Consider the following 27,290-nt stretch of genomic DNA (forward strand, 5'->3'; position numbering starts at 1 on the left):
GGAGCATCCCAGGGGCTTGCAGGGCAGCTTCTGCCTCTATGGAGGAGCTCCGCAGCCTGCCCTCAGCTCCCATGTCCCTTTGCCGCACAGCACGGGACCCGGTGGGGCGTTCAGAAGCTCCTCGACTGCTGCTGCGCAGCCTGGGGCTGGGGGGACCCAGAGTGTCCCCGGGAGTGGTGCTTGGACCAGGATGGCCTCAGAGCATCCCGCTGCCTGCGGGACAGTGCTGCCGAGCCGGTCGCTGCCCACGCCACGCCACTGTCGGCAGGGACAGAGCATCGCCCCGAGTCGGGCTGGGGCTGTCATGGCTTTGGACCTGGGGGTCTTTGGAGAGGGGAGCACATAGGCGCTGCGTTCAGGAAGAGCAAACCCTCGGGTTTAGGCTGAGCTGGGCTTTGGCTCCGGTCTTGTCAGGACCCACCCAGGTGGGCTGCAGCAGCGACCAGGGTGGGAGCGGTGCCCCAGGTAACCTGCAGTCCCCAGGGCGTCCCTCACCTGGCCTCAGGGCTGCGGTGGCTCGTGGCCCGTCCCGCTGGCACAGCCTGGGCTGGCTGCAGCGCTGCCGGCAGCAGCGGGGACGAGCGATGGCTGTGCCCACAGCTCCCTGGCAGCGCAGCACGAGCATCGCCGTGTCATATCACATTACATTGTACTTTATTGCTCATTGTGTCACAGGAATAATTTAAGTCGCTTTTCTCATCTGGGACTGCAGAAAACCCTGTCTGGCTCTTGAACTAATGAAGCGTCTGGGATCAGTGACTCGAAATGCTTTAAACACTTCAGTCCAGCATTTCCTAAATTTAAAAGTCAGATTTGTGCATTTGAATTGATTTTTCACTTGAAAGCTTACTTTGCTTCTACATATGTGAATATTAAAATCTCCCGGAGATGTTGAAGCCAAGCCCAAACATTTCCTTCAAGTCAAGCAGCAGCTCGGCCTGAAACTCCTGCTCTCAGCAGCACAGAAACCAGCAGAACCTCCCGGCGCCACCCCAAGCCAGGGCTTTTTATTTTAGCTGGGTGCTTGTGCACACCCAGATGTGACAGGGGCCGGCGGGCGATGCTGTGCCCTTGGGCACGAGGAAAGGTTTGGCCCTGCCGTGCAAGCCCGCTCCTCGCCCCGCAGCATCCCCTCGCCCCGCAGGTCTCTCCTGCCCTTCCTGTGCTGCCCCCCAGCTGCTGCCCCCCCCAGCTGCTGCCTGAGCCCTGCGGCCCCTGGTCCCCAGCTCTGCACCCCACCAGCAGCTGCCATGCCGTGCCATGCCATGCCATCCCATCCTATGTCATTCCATGCCATCCCATTTTGTCCCGTGCCATGCCATGCCATGCCATGCCATCCCTTTTCATGCCATGCCATGCCATACCATGCCATGCCATCCTATGTCATTCCATACCATCCCATTTTGTCCCATGCCGTGCCGTGCCATGCCATCCCTTTTCATGCCATGCCATGCCATGCCATCCCATCCCATCCTGTCATTCCATGCCATCCTATGTCATTCCATGCCATCCTATTTTGTCCCGTGCCGTGCCATGCCATCCCTTTTCATGCCATGCCATGCCATGCCATCCCATTTTGTCCCATGCCATCCCTTTTCATCGCATGCCATGCCATCCCATCCTATGCCATCCCATGCCACCCCATTTCGTCCTGTGCCATGCCACCCCAGGGGCCCCTAAACCAGCCCCCCCGGGTGAGGGGCTCATCACCCACCCTGTGCTCCCTCCTCTCCCCCCACGCTGTTGGGGTGAGGACAAGCCACCTCAGATAAGGGGGGGACACCAGCGGGGCTGGGGCAGCCCCTGAGACGGGCTGCCATGCCACAGAGCCCCTTACGGGCTCACACATCCCCCCGCTGCAGCCCCCCCTACCCCCCCGGCTCTGCAGAGCCTGGCCCGGGGCCAGAGCCCGGGGGGAGCCCGGGGGCCTCGCACCTACCCCGCTGCCAAAGAAAATATTTCCCCAGCGCCGACATGAGCTGGGCCGGGTTCCTAGGGCTGCGTGACCCTTGGCTGGGGACTGGGGGGGGGTGCGGTGGGAAGCCGGCTCTCCCTGCACGCCTGAACCCGCTCCGTGGGGCTGGAGGGGAAGAGTTAAATACCTGCCACCCCCTCGGCATCCCCCAGCACATTCCAGAGAGAGGGGATCCATATGTGCCTGGCTCTGCCGGGTGCTATGGCGGGGGGCTGGAGAGGTGCAGGGGGTGCGCCCGGGGTGTGCAGGGGGTCCCCAACATCTCTCTGACTCCAGGCAAGGGGACCCCCCAGGGGCTGCCCCCAGAGCAGCCCCCCCCCCCCCGGCCGGCACAGCCCCCCCACGCTTCCCAGCCTCCCCTCCCAAAGAAAAATAGTGTCTGTTGACTCAGGTGCCAGCGCCGAGCGTGGCGACGCCGGGGCTTGGCCATGGTTTTATGGCCTGTCTCCCAGTGGAGCAGCTATTTATTTTATTTGTCCTTTTCTTTCAGCCTTTCACCCCAGGAAGGTTAAGGCTTCGGGGGGGGGGCTGCAGGGAGATTCGGCCCCATCCTCCAGAGCTGCCGCCTCTCCCTCTCGCTTCCTCCCACTGACAGAAAGCCAAAAGGCAAATTTTGCAGGGGGAAGCAGGGCTTTGCCCCCCTCCCGGCGCTGCCTTTGGGGTACCCCCAGCCCGCGAGGACTGCGGCGAGTGGGGGGGTCCCTGGGGGGGTCCCTGGGGCGGGCGCTTGGCACATCCCCGCCAGCCAGGACAGGACGGCTGATTTATGCTCGCTCTTCCCACGGGTGTTTTCCTCCCCTGACAGCCCACACCTCGAATTCCTGGGCTGCCCCCAGGCAGCCCCTTATCGCTCCGCCATGGCGGCCAGCCCGCATTCCTCCTGGCGAAGGAGCCAGCCGCCTCCCACATCTCCCCCTGGGTTTTTTGCCGAGTCCTGGCCCCCGTGCCTCCACCACCCTGCGAAGCACAGCCGAACACGCCGTGTGCTCAGAGCCACGCCAGCAGACGTCACGGGGTGGGGGGGGGAACCCCACGGACCAGGTGGGGAGGGCTTTGCCCCCGGGAGGATGCTCATCCCAGGCTGCAGCGACGGCCGCCCCTCCCTCCCTGGGCGCAGCGCATGGCTTTCGTTGACACATTGCACACTTTCACTGATTTCCCTGGTCGTCTTCATTTATTTTGGCTTGCCCAGAAGGTTCCCCTTTGCAGATGGCCACCACCCCAGGGGAATGTGTCTCAGGACCTGGAAAGAGGAACTGGATGGGGCTCTGCCCTGGATGCTGCCCGCTGCCCACGCGAGGGCCGGGGCAGAGGGCTCCGCAGACAGGCAGCCCCTGCGTGCCCGGCACCCTGCGAGCAGCTTTGGGGAAGCGGGGTCCCTGCGCCACGCCTGGCCGGGGGCACGCGGGGTGTGAGCTGCGAGCGCGTGGGGGTGCTGAGCCCCTGGCCAACATCTCGCTTCGGACACGTCTGCTGGGCTCCTCGGCTCCTGCGGGGCTTGGGGAGCTGGGGGGAGGCGGGCTGTTGGCCCTGAGGCCGTGGCCACGGCGGGGGGGATGACGAGGGTCCGCAGGGTCTGACCCAGCCTGGCTGTTAATGGAGATGGGCGCGGGTTTCCAACGGCTCTTTGAGAGGGGCTCCGCTCCTCCCAGGCAGCAGAGCTGGGCTGGGTCTGTCCCCCAAGTTCGAGGAGAGCTCCCCGGCTCTGCTCCCCGGCCCGACCCGACGCCATCGTTCCCGAGAGCCGGGGCGGGGGGAGGAAGCTCACTCAGTCCTGCGAGGAGCAGGCCCCGCTCGGGCAGAGCTCGCCGTGCTGTGGAGCTAGGCCGGCTGCTCCAGCCCTCGCACCTCCTGGGGCACGCTGCTGCCCGCCACGGGGACATCTTGGCACCAGGGCTGCAGGGAGAGTCCCCGGAGAGCGAGGGGCCGCACGCGGGCCCCGCAGCGCCCGAACCTCGGGTGGGGACGGCAGCACCCAAAGCCGTGCAAGGGCGCAGCGGAGAGGCGGCTGCTCTGGCGAAAGCGGTGCGAAGGGACCGAAAGGGAAGCAGAGACCCAGGAAGCTGGTGCAGAACGAGGGCTGGAGCTGCGTCGAGCTGCCTCAGGCTTTCCTGCCGCAGGGCCAGATGGCCGCTCTGGCCCTTTGCAGAAGCCCTGGCACCAGCCGGTCTCAGCCCAGATGCCATATGGCCGCGTTTGCCTCAGTCAGGGTTTCTTGTCCCGGTGCTGTGTCAGGACACGCAGCTCAGCTCCCTCCCGAACCCAGCCGGTAGCATGCGGTGCCCCCACCGCAGGCTTGGCACGGTGTCCCCGCACCGGCAGCCCGGCCCCCTGCTCCCCGGCGGGGTCTGGGACCAGTTTTCCATTGGCGCTGCTTGGCGGCGGGCGGCACAGCCCGAGGGGCTCTCCGGGGCTGCGGGCATCTGCTGCTCCGTCCCTGCTGGCTCAGCACCCGACCCAGCTGAGTCACGCCTGGCACGGGCATGGAGCGCCTGGGGGGGGGATGGCACTTTCCCACACTCCCGGTCCACTTACACAAGGTCGAGCGTTGACCCCGAGCCATCAGATTCGAGTGCCAGCTCTACCCGGTGCACAGACGGGTCGTGCCAAGCGCCGCGTCCCTTTACTTTAGATGCAGGCACCCGCGGCAGAAGCTGGATCTGGACCCTGTCCCCAAACCAGCCAAAGATCGGCTCGGCCCCTGCTTGAACCTCACGGTGCAGCACCCGGCCGGGACGGTTTGCTCCTGGTTGTTCCTCGGGCAGGTTCCCCCAGAGCCTCCTGCCCAAAACCCAAGCGGATGGTACCCCAGCCTCGGTGCAAACCCCCTGGGCTCGGCCAGGCGTCCCCAGCAGCCTCTGCATCGCCCCGTCTTGGCACGGCCTCAGCGCTGAGCTGGGACCCTGCTTGGGGCGGGCTGGCAGAATCCTCTCCACGCTTTGGGCGTGCTGCAGTGAAAACCCACAAATTAACGGCAAAAATAATGTCTCCGCGTGAGCGGTTGCCCCAGGGAGGACTTGGGCAGATGGCACACTGGCTGCAGCGGCATCGCCGTGGGCTCTCCCCGCTCAGCAGCCCGAGTCCCTAAACCCAGAGAGTCTCTGGGGGTGCTGGGCGGGTGGGTGGGTGGCCCCGGGGTGGGGTATCGCCCTGCTCTGGCTCTGGCACAGCGCAGGGCCGGGGATGCCCCGAGAGGCTCTGGGGGTGCCAGGAGAGCGGTGCTGGTTGGGCTGCAGAGGTGCAAACAAAATGCAGGTTCCCAATGACCCGGGGTGCTGGGATGCTGCAAAAAACCTCCTGTGGGGACACCACGGTCCTTGCCCCAAAAAAGCCCCAAATCAGTAAAAGGCAAGAAATAGCTGACGATGTCAGCCACTTCCCAAAAGCAGCGGCAGGGACAAACTCCCAAACGGGGAAGTGATGCGGTTTTGGGCTCCTGGCCCCCTGCACCAGATAAATAGCTCTGCCTGAGCGGCGAGGGGCAGGCGCCGTCTGCGAACACCGCAGCTCAGGACCCCCCCAGGCAAAGGCACCCCCAGGTAATGCCGCTGCTCCCCGGGGAGGTGCTGGGACGGGGACACCCTGGGGTTCCCCCCGCTGGGCTGGGACGAGGCGCCCACGTGATGCTCTGCGGGGCTGGCAGGGTGGCACGGGCTGCTCCTGGGCACCTCGCCGCGGCGCGGGTGGCTGCGGAGGTGAGGGTAGCCGGCGGTGGGAGCATCTCTGCGGGGCTGAGCCCGGTCTGTCTTCTGCTGGGGCCAGGGAAGTTGCCCAGATACCTCCAGGACCCGGGTCCAGGCTCGGGGCTGGGTTTGTAGCCAGGGATGCACCCGACCTGCGCCCCTCATCCCTGGGCGACAGAGCTTGGCAAAGCCAAGACGGCGGCAGCGAGAGGGTGGTGGGGGTCCCGGCCCGTGCAGAGGGTGCTCTCCCTGCCTCTGGGACCAGGCAGGATCAGTGCCAGGGTGGGTACAGAACAGGCAGCGGTGGAGCAGGACTGGGGTACAGGGCACCCCCCTTCCCTCCCTGCTGTCCGCGCTGCCCTCGCTGGGTCTTGCAGGCAGAGGGACAGGACAGGCAGCGGGGAGGTGGGCACCCCAGCCCCGAGGAGCCGTGCGGTGGGTGGGAGCCCTGGGGGACAGACACGGGGAGTTCACCTCCACCCCTCGTCCCGGGGGGGACGCTGCCCGACCGCCCCGCAGTCCCCATCTCTGCGTTGGGACACGGTGGAGACTGAAGGGACCAACACCAGAAATTTCCTCTCTTCATGCTCAGCCCCCCCCTTGCTGCGTTTCTGTGCCAGAGGGTGATTTTCACTAAAGCCTGAAGGAGTTAGAGATCTCCCTTGCACTTCCCGCACGCACAGGAGTCCTGGCGGGGATTTTGCTGGCCGTCCCGCAGACGGGCCGGTGGCAGCTCAGGCTGAGCGTGACTGCGGGTGCAGAGGACACTGGGTATCCCCTAGCTAACAGCCTTCCCCCCCCGTTTTCCAGTGCATGGCATTTAAATAGCCTTGCCCGGTCGGTATTAGGTGATAACGCAGACCACGCTCGGCTCTGGCGTGTGCAACGTGCCTGGTCCAGCCCGCCGCTGCTCTGTGCACATGTGCGTGCGCACGCGCACACACAGGCCGTTACAAACGGTTTTGGCCAAAAAAAAGTTTGCGAAAGGTTTTGTTGAGCTAAGAAGCAGCAGGAGCCCACCGCGGGGGGAGCTGGGGTGCCCGTACTGCGCCGAGGGTCCCCTCCAGGCTGCGCCGCCCAGAAACCGAAACCCGGAGAAGAGCAGCAGAAGAAACGAAACTCGGTGTCGGAGCGAGCGGGGAGCTGGGGAGTGGACCCCGGTGCTGAGCCGGCGCTTCCTTCCTCCTTCGCCCCGAGCCCAGCGGCCCCCACCGATCCCACAGCTATTTCTGGCCCCCGCGCGCAGCCTGGTTCCCCCGGGCAGCCCGTGATGCTGGGGGGGGAGCCGGGGCGGTGGGACCCCCCCGTGTGCACAGGCACCCAGGGACCGTTTCATTTGCTTTTGGTGCTTCGGGTCGGCCAGAAAAAAATCCTGGGCAAAACTAAAACCTCTCACGAGTGTTGTGGAGTCTAAAATACCTCCCTAAAGCAAATTAGCAGCGAGGAAATTCAAAACATATGGTGGAAAAAAAAAGGTGTTAGCAAAGGAGCAAATCTTTGGAGGAGGAAAAAGGTTGGCTCAGGGAGTAAAGAGCTGCCTCGTTCAATATGGAAACGTTGCTAAGTTGTTTGATAAAGATCTAAATTGAAATCAATCCATTAACTCGTTTTCATGATAATGAAAAAAAAATCAGAAAAAAAATCTGGTTTATCATGAAATCATTTTTTTAAATTTAGAAATAATTTCATCAGTTTTCTTAGGTCTAGAGCCGCAGAGAGCCATTAAACCCATTAAAAATTGATAAATGCCTCATTAAAACCATCCCACCTGAACGCACACCACCGAAAAGCCGAGGCAGACCCCGGAGCGGGCACCGGCTGTGCCAGGCTCGGGGCCGCGGCCGCGCTCCGTCTCACCGCAGCTGGCGTTATCGGAATCAAACCTGCGGAGTCTAAAGCCCTGCGTCCTTCGGCCCCGCTCCCGGGACCTGATCCGCAGCCCTCGCGGCCGGGAGCAGCCCCAACCCCGCCGGCACCCGCACCGGCACCCGCACCGACCCCTTTGTGTCTCCGGCGTCGGGGCAGCCGGGATGCCGTGCGCCCAGCGGAGCGGGGATATCGGGACAGCTTTAACACCAGCCCGACCACGTCCCTCTGTCCTCCGCGCCCACGTCTGTGCCCCCTGCAGACCCTCAGAGCCTCCGGAGCTCGGCTGAGCGAGGTGGCTGGGATTGCTGCCTTCACGGGGATTTCCCCGAGAGTGCTTCTTTAAAAGGATCTCCCCTCTTAATGTCAGGTATCCGCTCGCTTTCCTTTGCCCTCATTTTAATTTTCAACCCAGACTCCCATAACGGACGTTTGCATGACCCCATCCCGTGCCGTGCGCACGCTTTCCGTGTATTATATTATTCTTCATTTGCACGGATGCAGCGAGCGCATGAATAAGCTCCGTAACCCTTGTCACCTCACTGCAAAACCCCGACTAGCTCCTTAAACTCCCATGAGAGTTCAGCAAGGCCAGGGCTCCCCCTCACCCCCCGCCATCCCTCCCCACCCCGGCCCGTTGGACACCGTGCCGGCAGCGCCGTGCATCCAGTGTCGCTCTAAGCAGGATTCGTCCCGCATGGAGCAATAATGTGTTTTGTCAGTGGGTAACCGATGCGAACGAGCCGGGATCCAGGTTTTCCCCTTCGGTGCGGAAGGAATTGCCTTTGGCCGGCACCGGAGTGGGCTCTGGCAGCGCGGCGTGGGGGCACGCGGTGGGAAAAGCTGGACTGTGCTGATGTACGATGTGTGTCGAGGCCTTTGGTAACCTCTTCTTCTTGTCAGGGTCCCCTCCGCCGAATGCCGACGCCGAAGACCGGCCACCTCCGACCCTCGCGGCGTGAGCCCGCCCTGCCTCTGCCCCCAGGGACGCCCGGCCGTGCCCGGGGTGCTGCCATGCCCCTGCCCCGGTGCCTCATCCTCCTGGCCAGCCTTGTCCCGCCAGGTACGGTGCCACCGAGAGACCCGCTGCCGCCAGCGCCGCCGGCACGGTCTGGTCCCCTGCAGGGGCTGGCTGGCTGGATTTGCACCAGGAGGGGCCAGAGCGGGAGCGCCGGTGCCCTGGTCCTGCCCGCAGCCCTGCGCGGTGCCCGAGGGACAGGAGGACAGGCTCTGGGGACCCCCAGGGTGGTCCTGGCTCTCCCGCGGGCCGTGGCACAGCGGGCGCTCTGGGGAGATTTGCCGGCACGTGCCGCGTCGTGCCGTGCTCCGCCGGGGCAGAGCTCCTGACGGGCAGCGATGGGGCTGGGCTCTGGGAGCGGGGGGGGGCATGGGGTGGCGGGGGGACAGCCAGGCCGTGGGAGAAAGGACAAGGAGCTGGGGGGGACGCGGTAATAAGGTTTTGGAGGACCAGGAGGGCAATTTTTCCCTTTTCACTAGTAATTTAGGCCTTTGCTTTTCAAATCCAGCTGGTGCCTTGTGCTGCCCAAAAGCACCACCCACAGATCCAGCTTTTCCCCTTCTCCACCCGGAAATTTTCTCCTGGGGGGTTTTATCTCACACCCCCGTTCTCCTCTCCCCCCTGAGCCCCCCCCTGCCTGCCACAGCCCCCTGCCTGTTCAGGCAGCTCAGGAGACGTGATGCGGCCCCGGCGGGTGCCCGGAGGGGAGCAGGGGGCTGCAGACCGTGGCGGCCCCCGGCACGGCTCACCCCCTGACCCCCCCCTTCCCGCTGCCTCCCCTCCGACACAGCCCTCGGCTCGTGGGGGGTCACCTACCCCGAGTCCCTGCAGGGCGTCAGGGGCTCCTGCGTGGTGGTTCCCTGCACCCTGAGCTACCCCGCCGACGTGACGGCCGGCGACGGCATCATAGCCATCTGGTACAAGGACTACGAGAACACGAAGACGCTGGTGTACCACACGACAGCCCAGGAGGTGGATGCTCGCTTCAGGGGCCGCACTCAGCTCCTGGGGGACCCCGCCGCTCGTAACTGCACCCTGCTGCTGCGGGGGCTGACGCCGGAGGACAGCGGGCCATACAGGTTCCGCTTTGAGATCATCAATGGCGACCGGTGGTCGGCGGCGCGGGACGTGATGCTGAGAGTTTCGGGTGGGTACGGTGATGAGACCCAGCCCCTTGCCTGCCCGCCCCACGCGAGCATCCCATCTCTGCTCTCCGTCCCCAGATGACCTCGAGCGCCCGAGCATTTCCACCAGCGAGGAGCAAACCGAGGGGCAAACGTCCACCTTGGAGTGCTCCACACCCTACATCTGCCCGCCGGGCGACGTCGCCCTGCGCTGGGGGGGCTACGACCCCCAGGTCTCGACAGTGTCCGAATGGGTCCAGCTGGACACGAGCGGGGTCAATCACCACATGACCCTCACCACCTCCTTCTCCTGGAAGGACCACTCCAAAAAGCTGCTCTGCCAAGTTTCTTACGGCTCCAGGAAGGAGGCCGGGGAGGTCGTCCTACGGGTGAGACGTACGTGGGGCAGCTCTGCATGGGGGCTGGCTGAGCGGGGCAGGGGGACAGAGGCACCGCTGGCACGGCCACACCACCCAGGTCCCCCTCCTGCCACCCACCGTGCCTCTCCCCTTCCCGGGGCTCCTTGCAGAAAGGCAGAGCACAGTTTCCTCCCGCTTCCCCCTCCCTCTCCTGTTCCCCCAGGGCTCTCCGTGGCCAGAGCCAGCATCGGTCCCATAAACGCTGCTGAAGTGCCAGCTCCTGCTCCGTGGCACGTCCTGGCACCCACCCCTCTCTGCTGCCAGTCTGGCAGCTTTGCCCCCCTTTCCAGCTCCCCCTTTCCAGCTCCCCTTTTCCCACACCAGAGCCTCACGTATAAGCAGCAGGACAGGCTACGGTGGTGTCCCGCAGGTCCTGCCCAGCCTCACCGCTGCCCGCCGTGTCTGCCTGTCCTCCCGCAGACGTCCCTAAGGACACCCAGGTGTCGATCAGCCCCCCCGCGCAGAACATCCGCGTGGGCGACACGGTCTCCCTCACCTGCGAGGTGAGCAGCAGCTACCCCCCCATCTCGGCGTACCGCTGGTACAAGGACGGGGTGGCCGTGGGCAGCGAGCAGATCCTGACCCTCCGGGGCATTCGCCGTGAGGACTACGGGCAGTACCGCTGCGAAGCCGAGAACACCCTCGGAACTGGCGTGGCACCTGCCGTGACGCTCTACATCTTCTGTAAGTGCCAGGGGTGTCCGGACTGGGGTGGGCAGGGGCTGGCACCGGGGTGGCCGGTACCAGCTGGAGCTTCAGGAGCTGGGGAGTCCGTGGTGGAGGACCGTGATGCCTCCATCGTGCCATGCCTGCATCCTTCATCCTTCGTGGTGCAGGCTGTGGCGAGCCCCAAAGACAGGGCGGGGAGGGATTTCCAGCCCAGCTGGGGAGCGGAGCCGGTGGCTGCTGGGCAGGACGTTGTCGGAGCTCACGGGGCTTCGGGGCCAGGGTGGTCTGCGGGGAGAGGGAGCCAGGGTCCTCCATCAGATCCTGCAGCAGAGACAAGCCCCAGACCACCACATCACCCCAGGAGCCTGCCCGTGTCAGGGTCTCATGGGGGGAGCATCACCCCCTCCCGGAGCAGGAGGGGCCGCGCTGCTCCCCCCAGAGCCCCCCCATGCAGACCGCGAGAGGCGAAGGATGCTGCTGCACCCGCCACGAGTTTTCTCCCCGGCGCTTTGCATTAAAGCCAGGACTTGAACGCCAGCTGGCAAGGCGCTGGTGGCAGGGAACAAACCCAGACGCCTCCCGCCTCCATTGTCATCCCTGGGGGGCAGAGGGGCTCTGTCCTGCAGCGCAGGGGCGGGGGGCTCTGGGCCGGGGGCTGCTCTCCTGCCTCCCGGCTCATCCTGACCACGCTCCCGTCTCCGTCAGCTGCCGAGATCTCCGTGAGCCCCGCGGCCGAGGTGCGGGAGGGGACGGCCACCAGCTTGTCCTGTGACGTCCCTGGCAGGGAGGGTCAGGACCTCAACTACACCTGGTACAAGAACAGCGTCTGGCTCAAGGACGGCACGGCCCACGTCCTGCTCTTCCACCACGTGGCCGCCAGCGACGCCGGCTATTACTCCTGCAAGGTGATGAACGAGCGGGGCAGTGACACCTCCCCGGCCGTCAGCCTCAGCGTGACATGTGAGTGCCCGCGGCTCTGCCAGGAGACAGGCGGGGGGTCCCCACCAGACGAGGGTCCCTTTGTGCCAGGGGCTGCGCAAACCCACCGGGTCAAAACAAAGTCTCTGCCCCGAACGCCTTGGGTCCAGCTGAAAGGGGGGTTTCAGTCCTCCCGGGCAGAAGTTGCTGTAAATGCAACAATTTCTGGTCATGAGCCGCATTTGACGGTACCGGTAAGCGGTATTTGCACCAGTCCGTTCATTGCAGCATCTCCCACTGCTCCGCTAATCTGTAACACGCCATAAACTGCTGGGAGTTACTAACCGAGACGCCAGCTATGATAATAACAGCTCAGGAGCTTTTGCAAGTCAGGGGAAAAATAAAATAGCCCTGGCTTTGGCTTTGACATTTCTGTCAGTAAATACAACCCGCTTACGTAAGGGGGAAAGCAGCTCGGAGGAGCAGCTCTGCGGGTCGGGGGGGACGTGCCCCGCGTGCAGGTGGTGGCCGCGCCGCTGGCACCTCCCAAGCTGCAGCATCCTCTCCCCTCCCGCAGACCCCCCCCGGACCCCCACCGTCACGCTCTTCCAGGAGACACAGGGCGGCAGGCTGGCCATCATCCGCTGCGCCGTGGACAGCCACCCCCCGGCCGCCATGGCCCTTTACCGCGACGGCACCTTGCTGGCGGCCAGCGGGTTGCAGGCGGCCCCGCGCCAACGGTTCAGCGTCACCACCTCCCGCAACGCCCTGCGGCTGGAGATCCGCGGCGCGGGGCCGCAGGACAGCGGGGAGTATCGCTGCACCGCCAGCAACGCCTACGGCAACGCCAGCGCCGCCAAGCTCTTCGTCGCCCGCGGTGAGTCCTGCCGCTCCCGGTGCGAGGGGCTGCCCGGCTCCTGGCCCCGGGTCTCGGGCGCCGATGGACCCCTGGGGATGTTGGGGCTGTTTCTGTGGGGCTGGGGGGGGCCACGTGCCCCGAGAGCTGGAGGCACTGGCGTGACACCAGTGACATCGGTGCCTTGGGGACCGTGCGGTGCTGGTGGCCTCCCTGCAGCCCTGCCCCACCCTGGGGGGTCCAAGCTGGTGGCAGCTCCTGAGTTTTGTTTTTCAAAATGATGCAAAATCCATAGCAAAATTTGTCCAAACTGTTTCTTCCCCGTCCCTGCAAGCCCCCAGCAGCCCATGGTGTCACACGGCGGGGACCGGCTCCTCCTGCACCGTCCCCTGACCCCCTGCACCCAGCGGGTCCCCAGCCCTGATGGTTTGGGGTGACAGAGGCAGCCACCATGGCAAAGGAGGAGGGGAAGGACCCCCAACCCATGTCCCAGGGGAACCTCCCTTAGGATGTCCAAAGAAACCAAAACGGACCTCAGGGTTCAATTCCAGACAAAACAAACCCGAGCCTGGGTGCCACGCTGGTTGGTTGGGGTCCGTTTCAGGGTGCCTCCGGCTCACGTCCCCCACCGCGGGCAGAGGAGACCCTGTCCCGGGAGCGATTCACCCGGCCGATCACGGGCGCTCGGACGGAGCCGGTGAAGGCTCAGGAAAGGTCCCGTTTGTCCCTGCCGGTGGCAGAGGTCTGGGGTGAACGGCTCGGGTGGTGACATCCCAGCTGATGTCCGGCGTCCCCAGGGATCGTCACCCACCAAAGACGCAGCCACCGAGGCCACGGGCTCCTGCGAGGCAGGGGGGCTGCTCAGATCCTGCCTCAGAGGGAAGCCGAGCGCGGGGCTTCGGCTGGCCGGGGCCGGGGGAAGAGCGAAGGTTTGCGGCAGAGGTTTCCCCTCCCTCCTTGACATCCCTCTCCCATCGCTCCTACAGCTACAGAGCTCCTGATCCAGCCCTCGGCGGAGGTGTGGGAAGGGGCGGCCGTCACCCTGACCTGCCTGGGGGCTCAGGGGGCGGCGGAGGAGACCCTCTACACCTGGTACAGGAACAGCAAGCGGCTGCGGGAGAGCTCGGTGCCCACCCTGCGCTTCCCCTCCGTCCGCGGCGAGGATGCAGGCGCTTTCCAGTGCAGGGTCCAGAGCAGCAACGGCAGCGACACCTCGGCGGCCGTCCCGCTCCGCGTGCTCTGTAAGTGCTGCCGGGGGTCTCACCCCGCTAACGCCCGGGCCAGCGAGGAGGGGGGGCCAGGCTCTGGGCTGGGTGGTCCTGCTGGGAAGCCCCTCTCTGCTCCCACCCCGAGGTTTCCCCCATCGCCGCCGAGCACGGCCAAGGAGGTCTTGGGCAGAAATGTGGAGAGGGTGGCAAATGCCCTCTTGCAGGTAAATCTGTGAATTTGGGGGAGGAGAAATTCAGAGAATCCCAAAATTCCCAAGAACCAAAGAGTTTTAAAATGTCCCGTGAAATTAAATTCAATTTCTCAGAACAATAAGTGATCCTTGTGAAAAATACATTCGGCTGGATTTTGCCTTACAAATTTTTCCCGTGCTGTAAAATAAAAATCTTCTTTGATACCAGACCAGGAAAAAATACCATTAGGAAGCTTCAGTCCTGACAAAACTGGCATTTTTCTGTAGTCACGGTGGGAAACGTGCATCACAACGATGCCCAGACCACTGGGGTCTCTGCAGCTCTGCCCCAGGGGAGGGCTGGGCGCCTGCACCCAGACCCTGAGCTCAGGCTAGGTGACCACAGAGGTGCCATCAGAGGTGCCAGGGGCATGCAGTCCCTTGCGGAGAGCCGGCAGATGTGGGACCCTGCGGTCTGGCGGCTGGAGGGAGGGTGGGATGCCCAAGAACTGCTCAGGTAGCGCTGGAAAGCAGCAAGCCCTGGGGTTCTTGGGGTTCTCCCAACCTCAGGAATCCATAACACTCTCAGCAGAGGTGTTTTAACCCTGCAGTCCCACCGAGGCAACCGGTGATGAGCTCCTTCCTGGAGACCCAGGGCGGGCACCTGGGCATCATCCAGTGCACCGTTGAGAGTGACCCAGAGGCCAACCTGACCCTGTGGAGAGGAGAAGAAGTAATAGCCTGCACGTGGGGCTGCCCCCCAGCCCCCAGCCCCAGGCTCCGCGCCACCTTGTCGTACAACAGCCTGAAGGTGGAGGTGCGGGAGGTGGTGCTGGAGGACGAGGGCACCTACGTGTGCCGCGCTGACAACACGCAGGGCAGCGCCAGCGCGACCGTGGACTTCAGGGCTGAGAGTGAGTGTGGCGAGGGGGCGGTGGGAAGGGTAGATGCCATGCATCCCTGGAGCGTCTGGGAAAATCCGGGGAGAGCGGAGGGTGGGAAGGGAATGCCGGGGAAGGAGACAAGCTCAGGAGATCAAGGGTGCTGGTGGCAGAAGGATGGAACGAGCAGAAATAGGCCAATGGCCGTGAAATCTGGGGTGTCGGACGGCGTCTGTCTCGACAGAGCTGCCATGCACAAGTCGTCTGGTGCTGGGCTGGGGCATGAGCGGGGTTAAAGTGGGGGCTGCTATGGGGGGGTAGGGGGGCAGGGGTGCCGGCCCCACCAGTCCCTCCAGGGTGGGTTTGGAGGGTTCCCCATGGCCATAGCGAGGGCTCCAGCTCCTGGTGGGGATTCACTGCTGACCCCTGCCCGTGCAGGACCGGGGACGGCGAGCAAAATCCTGCTGAGGGGGTTCCCACGGGCCCCCTCCTGCCGACACAGCAGCCCTGGGCTGGGGGGGGCCCTGGCTGGCCGGTACCCCATTGCCGGGCTCCCGCAGGGTGCTGTCCCCGTCACAGCGTTGCAGGATTAGCCAGCGTTTGCCTTCTCCTGAAATAGCCGCAAAGTCACTTGCCAGCTGGCTGGCCTCGGGAGGGGTTGTTCCCCCTAACGCTGGCCGTCCTGGCTGAGTTCATGCCGGAGCCTGTTTGCCTCCTGCCTGTGCCCCTGCCTGCAGCTGCCAGCATCGCAGTGGCTCCGTCCTCCCACGTGCTGGAAGGTGACGCCGCCAACCTGACCTGCCACCTGAGCAGCGACTCCCCGGCTCTGCCCAACTTCACCTGGTACCGAAACGGGCAGCAGCTCGCCGAGGGCTCGGCCGCCTCCCTGGTGTTTCGGCAAGTGGCCAGCACGGACGCGGGTCTCTACCGCTGCAGAGCCACCGCCGACGGCAGCAGCCGGAGCTCCCCCGCCGTCTCCCTGGATGTGCTGTGTACGTACGGGCTGCTGGGCGACGCGCAGTTTATTGTCTTATCGGGGGTTGTAGCTGGAGTCCAAGCAAGCGTCCCCAGCTCTGCTCACACTCGTGTGGCTGTGCCCGGGCTCTGGGCAGAGCTGAGGTGGGTGCACGTGCGGATCTTTAAGCACATTTATATGTCCCGGTGCTTCCTCCGTGGGCGTCTGTCCTTCCATGTCACCGTCTGCAGCGTCTTTGTTTTCCTCGAGTGAACACGCACTTAACACGCGCATGGGCGTGCGTGTGTGTGATCTGCAGGTGTAAAGCTTGCATACGTGTGAGGGCTGCTGTGTGGTGTAGCACACCTCGAAAAAGCCCATGAGGGTGGCTGCTGTGGTCCCCCCTGGGGCTGGCAGGGCCCTGGCTCACAGACACCCCCTTCCCTTCCCTTCCCTTCCCTTCCCTTCCCTTCCCTTCCCTTCCCTTCCCTTCCCTTCCCTTCCCTTCCCTTCCCTTCCCTTCCCTTCCCTTCCCTTCCCTTCCCTTCCCTTCCCTTCCCTTCCCTTCCCTTCCCTTCCCTTCCTTCCCTTCCCTTCCCTTCTCCCTTCCCTTCCCTTCCCTTCCCTTCCCTTCCCTTCCCTTCCCTTCCCTTCCCTTCCCTTCCCTTCCCTTCCCTTCTCCCTTCCCTTCTCCCTTCCCTTCCCTTCCCTTCCCTTCCCTTCCCTTCCCTTCCCTTCTCCCTTCCCTTCTCCCTTCCCTTCCCTTCCCTTCCCTTCCCTTCCCTTCCCTTCCCTTCCCTTCCCTTCCCTTCCCTTCTCCCTTCCCTTCCCTTCTCCCTTCCCTTCCCTTCCCTTCCCTTCCCTTCCCTTCCCTTCCCTTCCCTTCCCTTCCCTTCCCTTCCCTTCCCTTCCCTTCTCCCTTCCCTTCTCCCTTCCCTTCCCTTCCCTTCCCTTCCCTTCCCTTCCCTTCCCTTCCCTTCCCTTCCCTTCCCTTCCCTTCCCTTCCCTTCCCTTCCCTTCCCTTCCCTTCCCTTCTCCCTTCCCTTCCCTTCCCTTCCCTTCCCTTCCCTTCTCCCTTCTCCCTTCTCCCTTCTCCCTTCTCCCTTCTCCCTTCTCCCTTCTCCCTTCTCCCTTCTCCCTTCTCCCTTCTCCCTTCCCTTCCCTTCCCGGGGCACCCAGAGCTGCTCAGCCCCCGTTCTCTGCCCCGCACAGACCCCCCGCGGGACCCCCAGCTGACGGCGTTCCTGGAGACGGAGAGAGGCAGCCTGGCCATCTTCCAGTGCTCGGTGGCGAGCAACCCTCCCGCCCGGCTGGCCCTGCACCGGGGCGAGGAGCTGGTGGCTGCCGACGATGCGGGGGGCAGCCCCAGCCCGCGGGTGGGCGTCTCGGCCGCCCCCAACGCCCTCAGGGTGGAGATCCGGGAGGTGACGCCGGCAGACGAAGGCAGCTACCGCTGCACCGCCACCAACACGCACGGCACCGCGTCCCGCCGCCTGTACTTCCGCGTGCAGAGTGAGTACCGCCGGCCGGTTTGTGCCCGTGCCGTGCGGCGGCGTGCTCAGGCCACGCTGACGGGGTGGGCGTTGGGTGGGGGCCAGGCGGGAGCTGGCACGAAACGTGACCTTTCCTGCGTGGCTCCTGCCCGCGTGCCCAGTTACCCAGGGGGTTAGCAGGAATCTTGACCTGAAATTCATTTTTTGGGTTGTGCTCCAGCCCTCGGACCGATAGATCCAAATGTGTCTCCATGGAGGTGTCCACACGGGAGCCGGTGTCTGCGCCAGATCCCACCCAGGCTCCACCTCACCCCCCCCCATATTCAAACACCTCAGCCCTGGGCACCTCAAGTGATGGATTTGGGGGGTGTCAGCTAACGGGGACAGGGAGCAGCATGTTTTCTTTAAGATTAATGTCTAGTGCCAGCCCCAGGGCCGCGAGGGTCCACGGCCTCCCTGGTCAGACTAAACGCGCAGCGCGGTGATGCACGCTCTGGAAGTGATGAGGGTTGTTTCCGTCCCGTGCTGGGTCGGGGCTGCTGTGGCGCGCTCTGAGCTGGAGGCATCGTCTGTCCGTGCTCCAGCTGCCCGAGTCCTCGTCTCGCCGTCCACGGAGGTGCGGGAAGGAGACGACGTCTCCCTGACGTGCCAAGCGGTGGGAGAGCCGCAGGATGACACCGTCTACGCCTGGTACAAGAACAGCGAACGGCTCCAGGAGGGCCCCGACAACCTCCTCGCGCTGCCCCACATCATCAGTGCCGCCGCCGGCTCCTACCACTGCCGAGCCCGCAGCCCCTCACAGACCAGCGTCTCCCCGGCCGTCGCCCTGCACGTCTCCTGTGAGTGGGACCCTGCTGGGGATCGAGGTGGGGGGGGGAGCGGGGTGCTGGGGGTGGGATGGTGCTGGGGTGGGATGGTGCTGGGTTTGGGACAGTGCCAGTTTTGGGGTGGTGCTGGGGTGGGATGGTGCTGGGAATGAAATGATGCTGGGGGTGGGATGGTGCTGGGGTGGGATGGTGCTGGAGTGGGATGGTGCTGGGGTGGGATGGTGCTGGGCTGGGATGGTGCTGGAGTGGGATGGTGCTGGGGTGGGATGGTGCTGGGGTGGGATGGTGCTGGAGTGGGATGGTGCTGGGGTGGGATGGTGCTGGGGTGGGATGGTGCTGGGGTGGGATGGTGCTGGGGTGGGATGGTGCTGGGGTGGGATGGTGCTGGAGTGGGATGGTGCTGGGGTGGGATGGTGCTGGGGTGGGATGGTGCTGGGGTGGGATGGTGCTGGGAATGAAATGGTGCTGGGGTGGGATGGTGCTGGGGTGGGATGGTGCTGGGGTGGGATGGTGCTGGAGTGGGATGGTGCTGGGGTGGGATGGTGCTGGGGTGGGATGGTGCTGGGGTGGGATGGTGCTGGGGTGGGATGGTGCTGGGGTGGGATGCTGAGCGAGGCCAGGCAGGGCTATGGCTGGCACGTTGCGGGCGCCCTGCCCGGCCCTCGCTGCTGGCACCGTCCCCAAAGGCTGTGTGTCCCACGCCCGGGACTGAACGAGAGCTCTGCCCTCCTGTAACAAAACATCCTCCGCCCTTAGAAAATGCCAAAGCGTTAAAAGTGGAAAGTTTATGGGGGTGTATCTCCTCGATAAACCCCTGGTCTGAATAAAACCCAGCCTGGTCGGTCCCGTCCCCTGCCAAGCAGAACTTTCCGATGAGCAGCGGTGCGGCCGCCCCAGCTCTCACCTGCCTGCTGGGTCACGTAGAAAGGGGAAAAAATTGCAATAACAAATATTTTGGTTCTGTTAAAACATGTTTCAATCGACCTGAAATTACCCACATTTTTCACTGCTTCAGTGAGGAGAAATGCTATCTGTCTGGGGTGGAGGGCAAAATCCTGGAAAGAGGAAGTCTGGCTTCGGCTTTGCTGCACGTGCGTGCTGCTGCCGCCCCGGTGCGGGCTGAGCGCTGCCAGGAGCCGCCGCAGACGCCTCGGGGGTCCGAGGAGGGGGATGCCCCCCGGGCCCTGGGGGGGACGGGACCCCTCCCGGGCCAGAGCTGGGGCCAAGCAGCCCGGCCGGGGGGGGGGGGGGGCTCTGGGGGCAGGGTTTGCTCACCCTCCGTGTAACGTCTGGCCTGGGCAGATCCTCCGCGGGCGCCGGTGCTGACCTCCTTCCTGGAGACCCCCGAGGGGCAGCGGGGGGTCCTGCAGTGCACGGTGGACAGCAGCCCGCGGGCAGAGCTGGCTCTCTTCAAGGACGGGGCGCTGGTGGCCTCCACGGCGCTGCCCCAGCCCGTCGCCCCGCCGCGGCTCAGCGTCTCCTCGGCCTTCAACACGCTGCGGGTCAGCGTCCGCCCCGTGCTGCTGGAGGACGAGGGGGAGTACGTGTGCTCCGCCAGCAACGCCTACGGCAACGCCAGCACCGCGGCCAACTTCACGGCAGGCAGTGAGTGCCGGGCAGGGTGCGGGCAGGGGATGGGGACGGAGCTGTGCGAGCAGTGGGGGAGGCAGGGGGGTACGGTGACGAGGTGAGGGCGAGCGCTGCTGGAGGATGCTCGTGGGGAAGGGAGGGGAGAGAAGCTGGAACGGGGCGGACGGCGCAGACATAGAGAGGAAGTGGAGGAAGATGCGTTTGTGGGGACGGAGGGCCGTGCCGGAGGTGTTCCTGGGGAGCTGCATGTATCCCCCCGCACACGGCGAAGGAACTGCGGCTCCTCTTGGAGCTGGTGCAAAGCGCTGGCTTTGCCGTATCCATCCGGGATGCCCTCCTGGCTGTGCTCGCGGAGCCGGCGTCACCCCGGGCTGTCCTACGGCTGCCGCAGCGGCGGGAGGGGTGGCAGGGAGGAGGCTGCAGCATCTTCATCGCTTCTTGTCTGGAACGACGGGCAAAAAGCCCCAAGCTAAAGGCCTGGATGAGACCAGCTCTCCCCAGGCATCACCTCCTTCCCCTTCCATCGCAGCTGCCAGGGTCTGGATCTCCCCCTCCCCGGATGTCCGGGAAGGTGACGCCGTCAACCTGACCTGTGCGGTCGCGACCGGCGGCGGTGAAGCGCTGAGCTACACCTGGTACAAGAACAAGGTCTGGTTCAGCAGCGGCTCGGCCCCGTCCCTCGCCTTCCCCAGCGTCGCTGCCGCCGACGCCGCCTCCTACCACTGCACGGTGCAGACCCCGGCGCGGACCCGCAGCTCTGCCCCCACCACCCTCAACGTGCTCTGTGAGTTCCCGCGGGCAGGGGGCTTCACGCCGCGGGGGGAGGTCCCCGGCGCCCACCCGGGGCAGGGACCCAGCCGCGCTGCAGGGAGGTCCCTCGGGTGTCACCTAGCTGGTCCCCTTGGCTGGGAACCCTCCTGGGGGCATGTTCTGGAGGGATGGGGGCTAGCGGGGCCTGTTGCAGTTTAGGGGTGTCAAAAAAAAATTGGCTTTTGTCCCAGGTCTTAACCAAGCTGAGCTTTCTACCCTAGTCCTGTGTCCGACCCCCGCAAGCAGACCTGGCCAGAGAGCCCCACGGCGTCTGCAGGAGATGTCAGTGAAGCTTCTCCGAGCGCCCTAAGTTTGTCCCCGTGCTTTGTACCAAACTGAAACAGAAAAATCTTTGGCTTTCAAGAAACATTGCAGGATTTATTTATTTTTTTCCTGATTTGGAAAATGAAACCCAGACTTTGTTTAAAAAAAAAGATGTGCAAAAAAATGTACTTACAAGTCAGAATGTAAGAGATTTTTTTTTTTCCTTTTTATTAGAAAAAGGCGGCTTTTTAACTTATAAATCTGCTGTGAGGGGGGAGTGTGGAGGAGCCTTCCTGGAAAGGTCCTCTGCAGAGCCTCAGACCCAGGAACAAATCCGTTGCTTCTCTCCCTCCTCCTGATTTTGGATGGGGAATGCCGGACGGATGCTGCTAAAAGTACCTTGGCATTATACGCCAGAGCTGCACCCGCAGTCGTGCTGCCTGTGCGCAAACCTCGCTGTTAAGGTTTGCCATGCACCCGTGTGCGAAGGGTGGCTTTTACTGAGGCCGGGGTGCGAGCGGAGCACCGAGCTGGGCCGGGCTGCGTGCCGTGCCACGCTCCCACGCCTGGCCGGTGTGGCTGGAGCTGCTACAGCCGGCTCCTAAACGAGCTGCAGGTTAGAAATGAGCTCAGCGATTGACGCTGCGCCGTCTGGAGCGTCAGCTTGATTCAAGGAGACCGTGGATGCTGAGGAAAGAGGCAGCGTTGCCCGAGCAAGTGCTGTGTTGCAGGCAGCTGCCCGAGCAAGTGCTGTATTGCAGGCAGCAGAGCATCAGTGCCCCAGCTCACCACCCGGCCGAGAGCGTGAGAGCAGCCGCCCGACCTGAGCATCGCAGGCTGGGGATGCTCCAACTCACCCAGACGCTGCTTATCCTACAGCCCACCTCTCCCCCCTCCGTCTTGTCTCCTTCCCGCAGACCCCCCAAGGAACCTGCAGATGAAGGCCTTCACGGAGAGCGGCGAGGGGACGGCAGTCATCCTCTTCTGCGCTGTGGAGAGCAACCCCCTGTCCGAGATCACCCTGCTGAAGGGGGGGCAGCCGGTGGCCTCCAGCCCCCCCCCGGGAGGTGACCACCGTGGGCAGAGCGGCCGCATCTCCCCCGCTCCCAACGCGCTGAGGCTGGAGCTCCGGGAGGCCTCCGAGGAGGACGAGGGCGAGTACGAGTGCCGGGCACGCAGCCCCCTCGGCAGCGCCCGCGCATCCCTGCCCCTCCGTGTGCAGGGTGAGTCCGGCTTTGCCGCGGGTGGGGGGGACGAGGGGCTCCTGGCTGGGGCCCCCCCGGGTGGGTTGGTGTGGGCACCGAGAGGGTGCCCCGGTGAGAATCGCCGTGGGGCAGCGGGGCGGCACGGGCGCTGCGGGGCTGGAGCAAGGGCAGGGAGATGCTGCTGCCCGCTCGGGTGGGCGCCCACCCCACGGACCCACCCCGTGGAAGGGGGACGGTGCCTTACCGGCTCCGCTCCGCTCCCCCCAGCCGTCAGGGTGCTGGTGCGACCCTCCGCCGAGGTGCCCGAGGGGACCGACGTGACCCTGACCTGCCGGGACGCGGGTGCCCGCCCGGGCTCGGGCTACACCTGGTACAAGAACGGGCGGTGGCTGGCGGAGCGGCCCCACGCCGCCCTCCCCCTGCCCGGGGCCCGGCGCACGGACGCGGGGGTCTACTCCTGCCAGGCGGGGGGGGGGCAGCGGGGCCGCCGGGCCCCCCCCACCGCCCTGCGGGTGCTCTGTGAGTCGGGGGGGGGGGGGGGCTGCATGGGGGGGGGGGGGAAACGACACGGGATGGGGGGGGACACACACGGCACGGACACGCCGGGTCCTGCCGGCAAAGGGGCCCGGGGCAGCCCCGGACGGATGTCGCTGTCGCGGCGGCGCGGTCGGGAGGACGGTCTATGTCGCCACCTGGTGACATCCCGCGACAGCCCGTGGCCCTGGACCGGGGGTGGGGTTGGGGGGGGGTGGGGGTGGTCCCCCAGGTGCTCCCGAGCCCTTTCGTCCCCCCGCCTCGGCCAGCAGCAAAGCTGCCACCCCCGGAGCCCACCGGCTGGTCCCCTGCAGCGGGGCTGGCTGGGGGGGACACACACGCGCTGTCCCTGTCCTCGCAGACGCACCCCAGGAACCGTCCTTCACCGCCCTGGTGGAGCCCCACGGGGGGCGGCAGGCCGTGCTGCTCTGCACCGTGGACAGCTTCCCACCCGCTGACATCGCCCTGCACCGGGGGCCCGGCCGGGCGCCCCTGGCCTCCACGCGGGGCTCGGCTGACCCACGCTTCGCCGTCCAGGCGGCCCCCAACTCCCTGCGGGTGGGACTGGAGGGGCTGGAGCCGCGGGACATGGGGCTCTACGTCTGCTCGGCCAACAACAGCCGCGGCACCGCGTCCTCATCCTTGCGCCTGGACGTGGGAGGTGAGGGTGGCACCGTGTTGGGGTCCCGATGGATGCTCCTGTGGGAGCGTGGCACTTGAGAGCCTTTTGGGGGGCTGTGGGGATGGTCCTGTGCAAGCCCTGGGCACCCCCTGACTCCCCAGCTTCCCTCCTCCTCCTCCTCTTCCTCAGGGGTCACAGTCACGGTTGAGCCCTCGCCAGAAGTCCTCGAAGGCACCGCAGCCACCATGACCTGCTCCGGCGTCCCCTGGGTGGGGGAAGAGGCCAACTACACCTGGTACAAGAACAGCCGGTGGCTGCAGGAGGGACCGGCCGGCTCCCTCGTCCTCGCCCGCGTCTCCAGCGCCGACACCGGCTTCTACCACTGCCGGGCGAGCGGGATGCGGGGCAGCGCCGCCTCGGCCCCGCTCAGCTTCAGCGTGCTCTGTGAGTGTTCCCCAGCCCTGTGGGGACCGGCCACCGGGCAGGATGGGGGGCAGAGTCCCTGACACACGGGGTGCATCCAGCCCAGCATCACAGGCGTCCCGTCCGTGTGCTCCTGCTGCGGCAAGGGGGCCCGTCTCCTCTTCTTCCTCCTCTCCCTGCCCTGCTCCTCTCCCTTCGGGCCAGAGGAAGAGGATGTCGGGGGGTTGCCTAGCTGCAGATACCTCTCCAAAATCAGACTGGAAGCCAATGTGCTCCTAGCCCGGGGGGGACTCTCCAGCTGGGGGTGGGAAGCAAAGGGCTGGGCGGTTGGAGCTGATCCAGACGGGAGGAGGGATGCACTAAGCAGCCCTTGGCAAGCGTCCGGGCCAGCGTGGGAGGGGGGGTGCACACCGTGGCCCGCTGCCAGCCCCATCTCCCCCACGCAGACCCCCCCCGGGACGTATCCGTCAGCACCTTCCTGGAGAACCGCAACGGGCGGGTGGGCATTGTGTTGTGCATGGCTGACAGCCACCCGGCTTCCACCATCGCCCTGTACCACCGCGGCCGGCTCCTGGCCTCCAGCCTGGCCCCGGCCACAGCACCGGGGGTCCGCGCCTCCCCCTCCCACAACACCCTCCGGGTGGAGCTCGGGGCCGTGGGGCCGGAGGAGTCCGGGGAATACACCTGCGTGGCCAACAACCCCCTGGGCAACGCCACGGCCGGTGCCTACTTCGATGTGCGCAGTGAGTGGGGCTGCCCCCCCGGCCCGTGTGGGGTGCTGTGCAGGGGGTGCTGGGGGCTCGGTGGGGAATTGTGCTGGGAAGATGATTGCAGAGCAGTGGGGGTGACCGGCAGAAGCGGGTTGAATTGGCCACGAGCCTTTAGGTGGGGAGGAAAAGAGGGAGGGTTTTACTGCGAGAACTGGGTTTCGAGGAGCTTTTCTCCTGCAGCCTCCCAGGCTGGGGCTGGAGGCCGGGGTTAGGAAAGGGGTAAAAAAGCCCACGGAAGCAGCAAATTGAGTCAAATGCTGCGGATTGATCAAAAAAACTGAGGGGGAATTGGCTTGGGCTTGACAAAAGACAAAGCAGGGTGATGCTGCTTGTGGCTGCGTGGGGTGACTCCCCCCGCCCTGCCCGCTCCCTGCCCGTCCCCGCGTGCTGGCGGGGGCCAGGACACCGTCCAGCCCGGGGTGGCATGCAGGTGCAGGGGACGGTGACGTGGGCAGGGGCAGCCAGGAGCAGCGAGTGTCCCCGCACGGTCCCAGCATGGTGCCGTGCCACCCTGTGACCCCCCCCGCGGTGTGTCCTTGACCCGCCAACCGGCTGTCCCCAGCCCTGGGGACCTGGCAGTGGTGCTGAGCGGTGTCCCTTGCCTGCAGCCAGCTGTCACAGCCACCTCCCCGGGGTCCCCTTCACCCCAAGTCCTGGGGGGTCCCACATACACTGACCTCACCCCAGGGCCATGCTGTGGCTGAAGCCACGGGGAAAAGGGCCAGGGGGAGCCCCCCCCCCCCGCCTTGCAGGGCTCCCCGAACCCCCGCTGGTCTCGCCGAGCCGGCAGCCCTGGGGCTGGTGGGGGTCTGCCCTGGCTCCCCTCTGCCCGCAGCTCTCACCCACCTCCTGGCCTTCACCATCGTGGCCGGGCTGCTGACGGCCGTGGTCTGCGTGGCCGCCCTGGCCCTCCTGGCTGTGAAGCTGCGGCCCAGGTAAAGTCCCTGGCCGTGATGGGGAGGGGGGGACAGGGACCCCTGGCTGAGCCAGCCCGTGGTGACGAGCGGGGCTGGCAGCTCCTTCTCCTCCCTTCCAGGATGAGGAAGTTTTGGGGCTGGTCCGGTGCTGAGGACACCTTGGAGCTGAGGACCAAGCAGGAGCAGGAGCAGGAGCAGGTAGGTGCCCTTGGTGGGGCCAGCTTTAAGGACCCCCACCCTGACCTCCCGGGGAACCCCGTGGGGGGGTCCGTGGGGTGCATTGCGCTGGAGAGCATCTCCGTGCTGTCCCAGCACGGGGCTGGGGGACGTGGGTGCCTTGGCTGTCATTGCCGGAGCCGGGGACGGGGCAGGAGGAGCAGCGGAGCCTCGGCAGGACCAGAATTGCCCCTTGCAGGCTCATCCCGGAGGGGCTTCACAGCGCAGGCGGGTGCGGACCCCTCTGGGCGATGCTCTGGGTGCTCCCCTGGCACCCTGGGCAGGGTTTCCCCAACCAGCCCCAACCTTTTCCAGGTGGATGGAGCTTCTTAAGCCGGTGGCTCTTTAAAGCCCAGGAGCAACTGCAGCAGCTGGAAGCGCACAGCCCCGGCCTGGCAGGACCCAGGCAGCCCACCCCATCCCTCCCCATCGCCGGGGGGCAGAGCCGAGCTGGCAGCCACCACCCTGGGGATAACTGTGCTGTCTCCATCCCCTCCCAGACCCCTCCGCCCCTCTCCTCCCTGCTCTGGATGTTGTTCTCACGCCGGGCACGGCCTGTGCTTGCCACCGCGTGTGGTGTGCCGTGTGTGCCAGGCACCGGCAAGCTCTTTAGCAGCAAAACCCCAGGAAAAAAAAAAAAAAAATCTCCTGGTGGCAGTGCAAGCCTGGGGGCAGCCACTCCATCACCACTGTCCTGTCCCCCTACCAAAGCCACCACCCCAGGGTGCTGCCCACCGCGACCCCCGCGTGCCAGGGTCTCCCTGTGTGCTATTCCTCTGGGAATAAAACCCGGCGCAGCGTGCAGCCCGGTGTCTGTTGGGATGAGCTGGGGAGAGTTGTATTGCCCTGCTTTGGGAAGGGTGAGAGCCGGAGGGAGCCAGGCAGCTGCAGGGCTGGTTCACCCGGGGACACCTCGTGTTGGGGTGCGACTGCTTCCCCGCTCCCTTCTCCGTGTTCGCCCCCAAAGCTCGTCTGCGGTGACTGCGGGGCAATGGCTTGGTCTGCGGGGCAGGTGGGAGATCGGGGACGTGATGCTCGGAGACAGCCCACGGTCACAGCACCCCATTTTCCTGGCATCTGTCTTGTCAGCCTGTTTGGCAGAGGGCAGAGGTGTCCCCAGGCCAAACGCGTCCCCTCGGTGCCTGGGAAGAGGTGCGGGATGACGAGGAGCCCCGTGCTGTCAGCTCCGTGCTGCCGGGGGGGAGCTGGGGCTGGGGGCTGCGGGAGGGCTTCGCTCGCAGAAGTCGCAGCCCCCAGCGAGGAGGGTGGCTGCTGGGCCGTGTCCCCTCCCGGCCCGCTGCCGTTAGATGTCACTCTGCGGCCGCCTCGCTGCCGGACACCGCCGGCCAGGGCCTCGGCCAGGGGCGTGCAGCTGGCCGGTGTTTCGGAGCGTGGAGCTGGAGCTGCCTGAGCGCGGCTGGGGGGGTCGGGGACGATGCTCCGCTCTCGTGGGAGGTTAATCCCCCCCTTATCCGCCTGTGCTGCTGCTCCTGTTCGTGCACTGAAGCAGGGTGCTGAGGTTCCCGTGGGCTGCGGGGGACACAGCCGGCACCCATGCCCACCAGCCGCCCCCCACCCCTGTCGCTCCCCGCGCTCGAACTTACTAAGCTGCCAGCTGTATTTCTGGCTACTCTCCCTCTCGCTCAGCTCTCAGGATCGCACAGACCCTCATCCTCCTCGGATACATCCTCCCGGTGCTGCAGCTCCCGGTGCTGCGGCTCCCGGTGCTGTCTCACCAGCGGTGCAGCCTCTTCCCCTGCGTGAGCGGGGCGGGACGGTCCCACGAGTGCGGGGCTGGTGGCACAGCAGCGCTCCTGGGAAGGAGATTGACCAGCAGATATCCCCCAGAGTGAGAG

At 65.4% G+C, this 27,290-nt stretch overlaps 1 protein-coding gene across 4 annotated transcripts; it reads left to right on the forward strand.

Annotated features, from left to right (window-relative positions):
• The first annotated feature begins 5,399 nt into the window (after positions 1-5,399).
• Positions 5,400-26,264, forward strand: SIGLEC1 (sialic acid binding Ig like lectin 1). Of its 4 annotated transcripts, none has more exons than XM_054825495.1 (23): positions 5,400-5,514; positions 8,428-8,587; positions 9,333-9,689; positions 9,766-10,062; positions 10,506-10,769; positions 11,460-11,714; positions 12,250-12,549; positions 13,515-13,769; positions 14,539-14,841; positions 15,546-15,800; positions 16,976-17,275; positions 17,841-18,095; positions 19,099-19,239; positions 19,386-19,688; positions 20,203-20,457; positions 21,665-21,970; positions 22,220-22,471; positions 22,848-23,147; positions 23,298-23,552; positions 23,978-24,274; positions 25,137-25,236; positions 25,338-25,416; positions 25,750-26,264. In XM_054825495.1, the coding sequence occupies exons 2-23, from the start codon at positions 8,443-8,445 to the stop codon at positions 25,765-25,767; spliced, it is 5,292 nt and encodes a 1,763-aa protein (XP_054681470.1). In that variant the 5' UTR covers positions 5,400-5,514; positions 8,428-8,442; the 3' UTR covers positions 25,768-26,264. The 4 variants fall into 4 exon arrangements, with proteins under 4 accessions (XP_054681470.1, XP_054681473.1, XP_054681472.1 ...); XM_054825497.1 differs by lacking the exon at positions 5,400-5,514 and adding an exon at positions 7,794-7,894; XM_054825498.1 differs by lacking the exon at positions 19,099-19,239.
• The last annotated feature ends 1,026 nt before the right edge of the window (positions 26,265-27,290 follow it).

Source organism: Grus americana, chromosome 4, assembly GCF_028858705.1.
Source record: "Grus americana isolate bGruAme1 chromosome 4, bGruAme1.mat, whole genome shotgun sequence".
NCBI classification, from domain to species: domain Eukaryota; kingdom Metazoa; phylum Chordata; class Aves; order Gruiformes; family Gruidae; genus Grus; species Grus americana.

Excerpts from the sequence above, each read along its gene's own strand:
- SIGLEC1 (XM_054825495.1), top strand. The coding sequence starts at position 8,443 with ATGCCGACGCCGAAGACCGGCCACCTCCGACCCTCGCGGCGTGAGCCC. Across the intron at positions 19,240-19,385 it reads CCGCCGCAGACGCCTCGGGG|ATCCTCCGCGGGCGCCGGTG; the intron begins GTCCGAGGAGGG and ends TGGCCTGGGCAG. Across the intron at positions 19,689-20,202 it reads GGCCAACTTCACGGCAGGCA|CTGCCAGGGTCTGGATCTCC; the intron begins GTGAGTGCCGGG and ends CTTCCATCGCAG.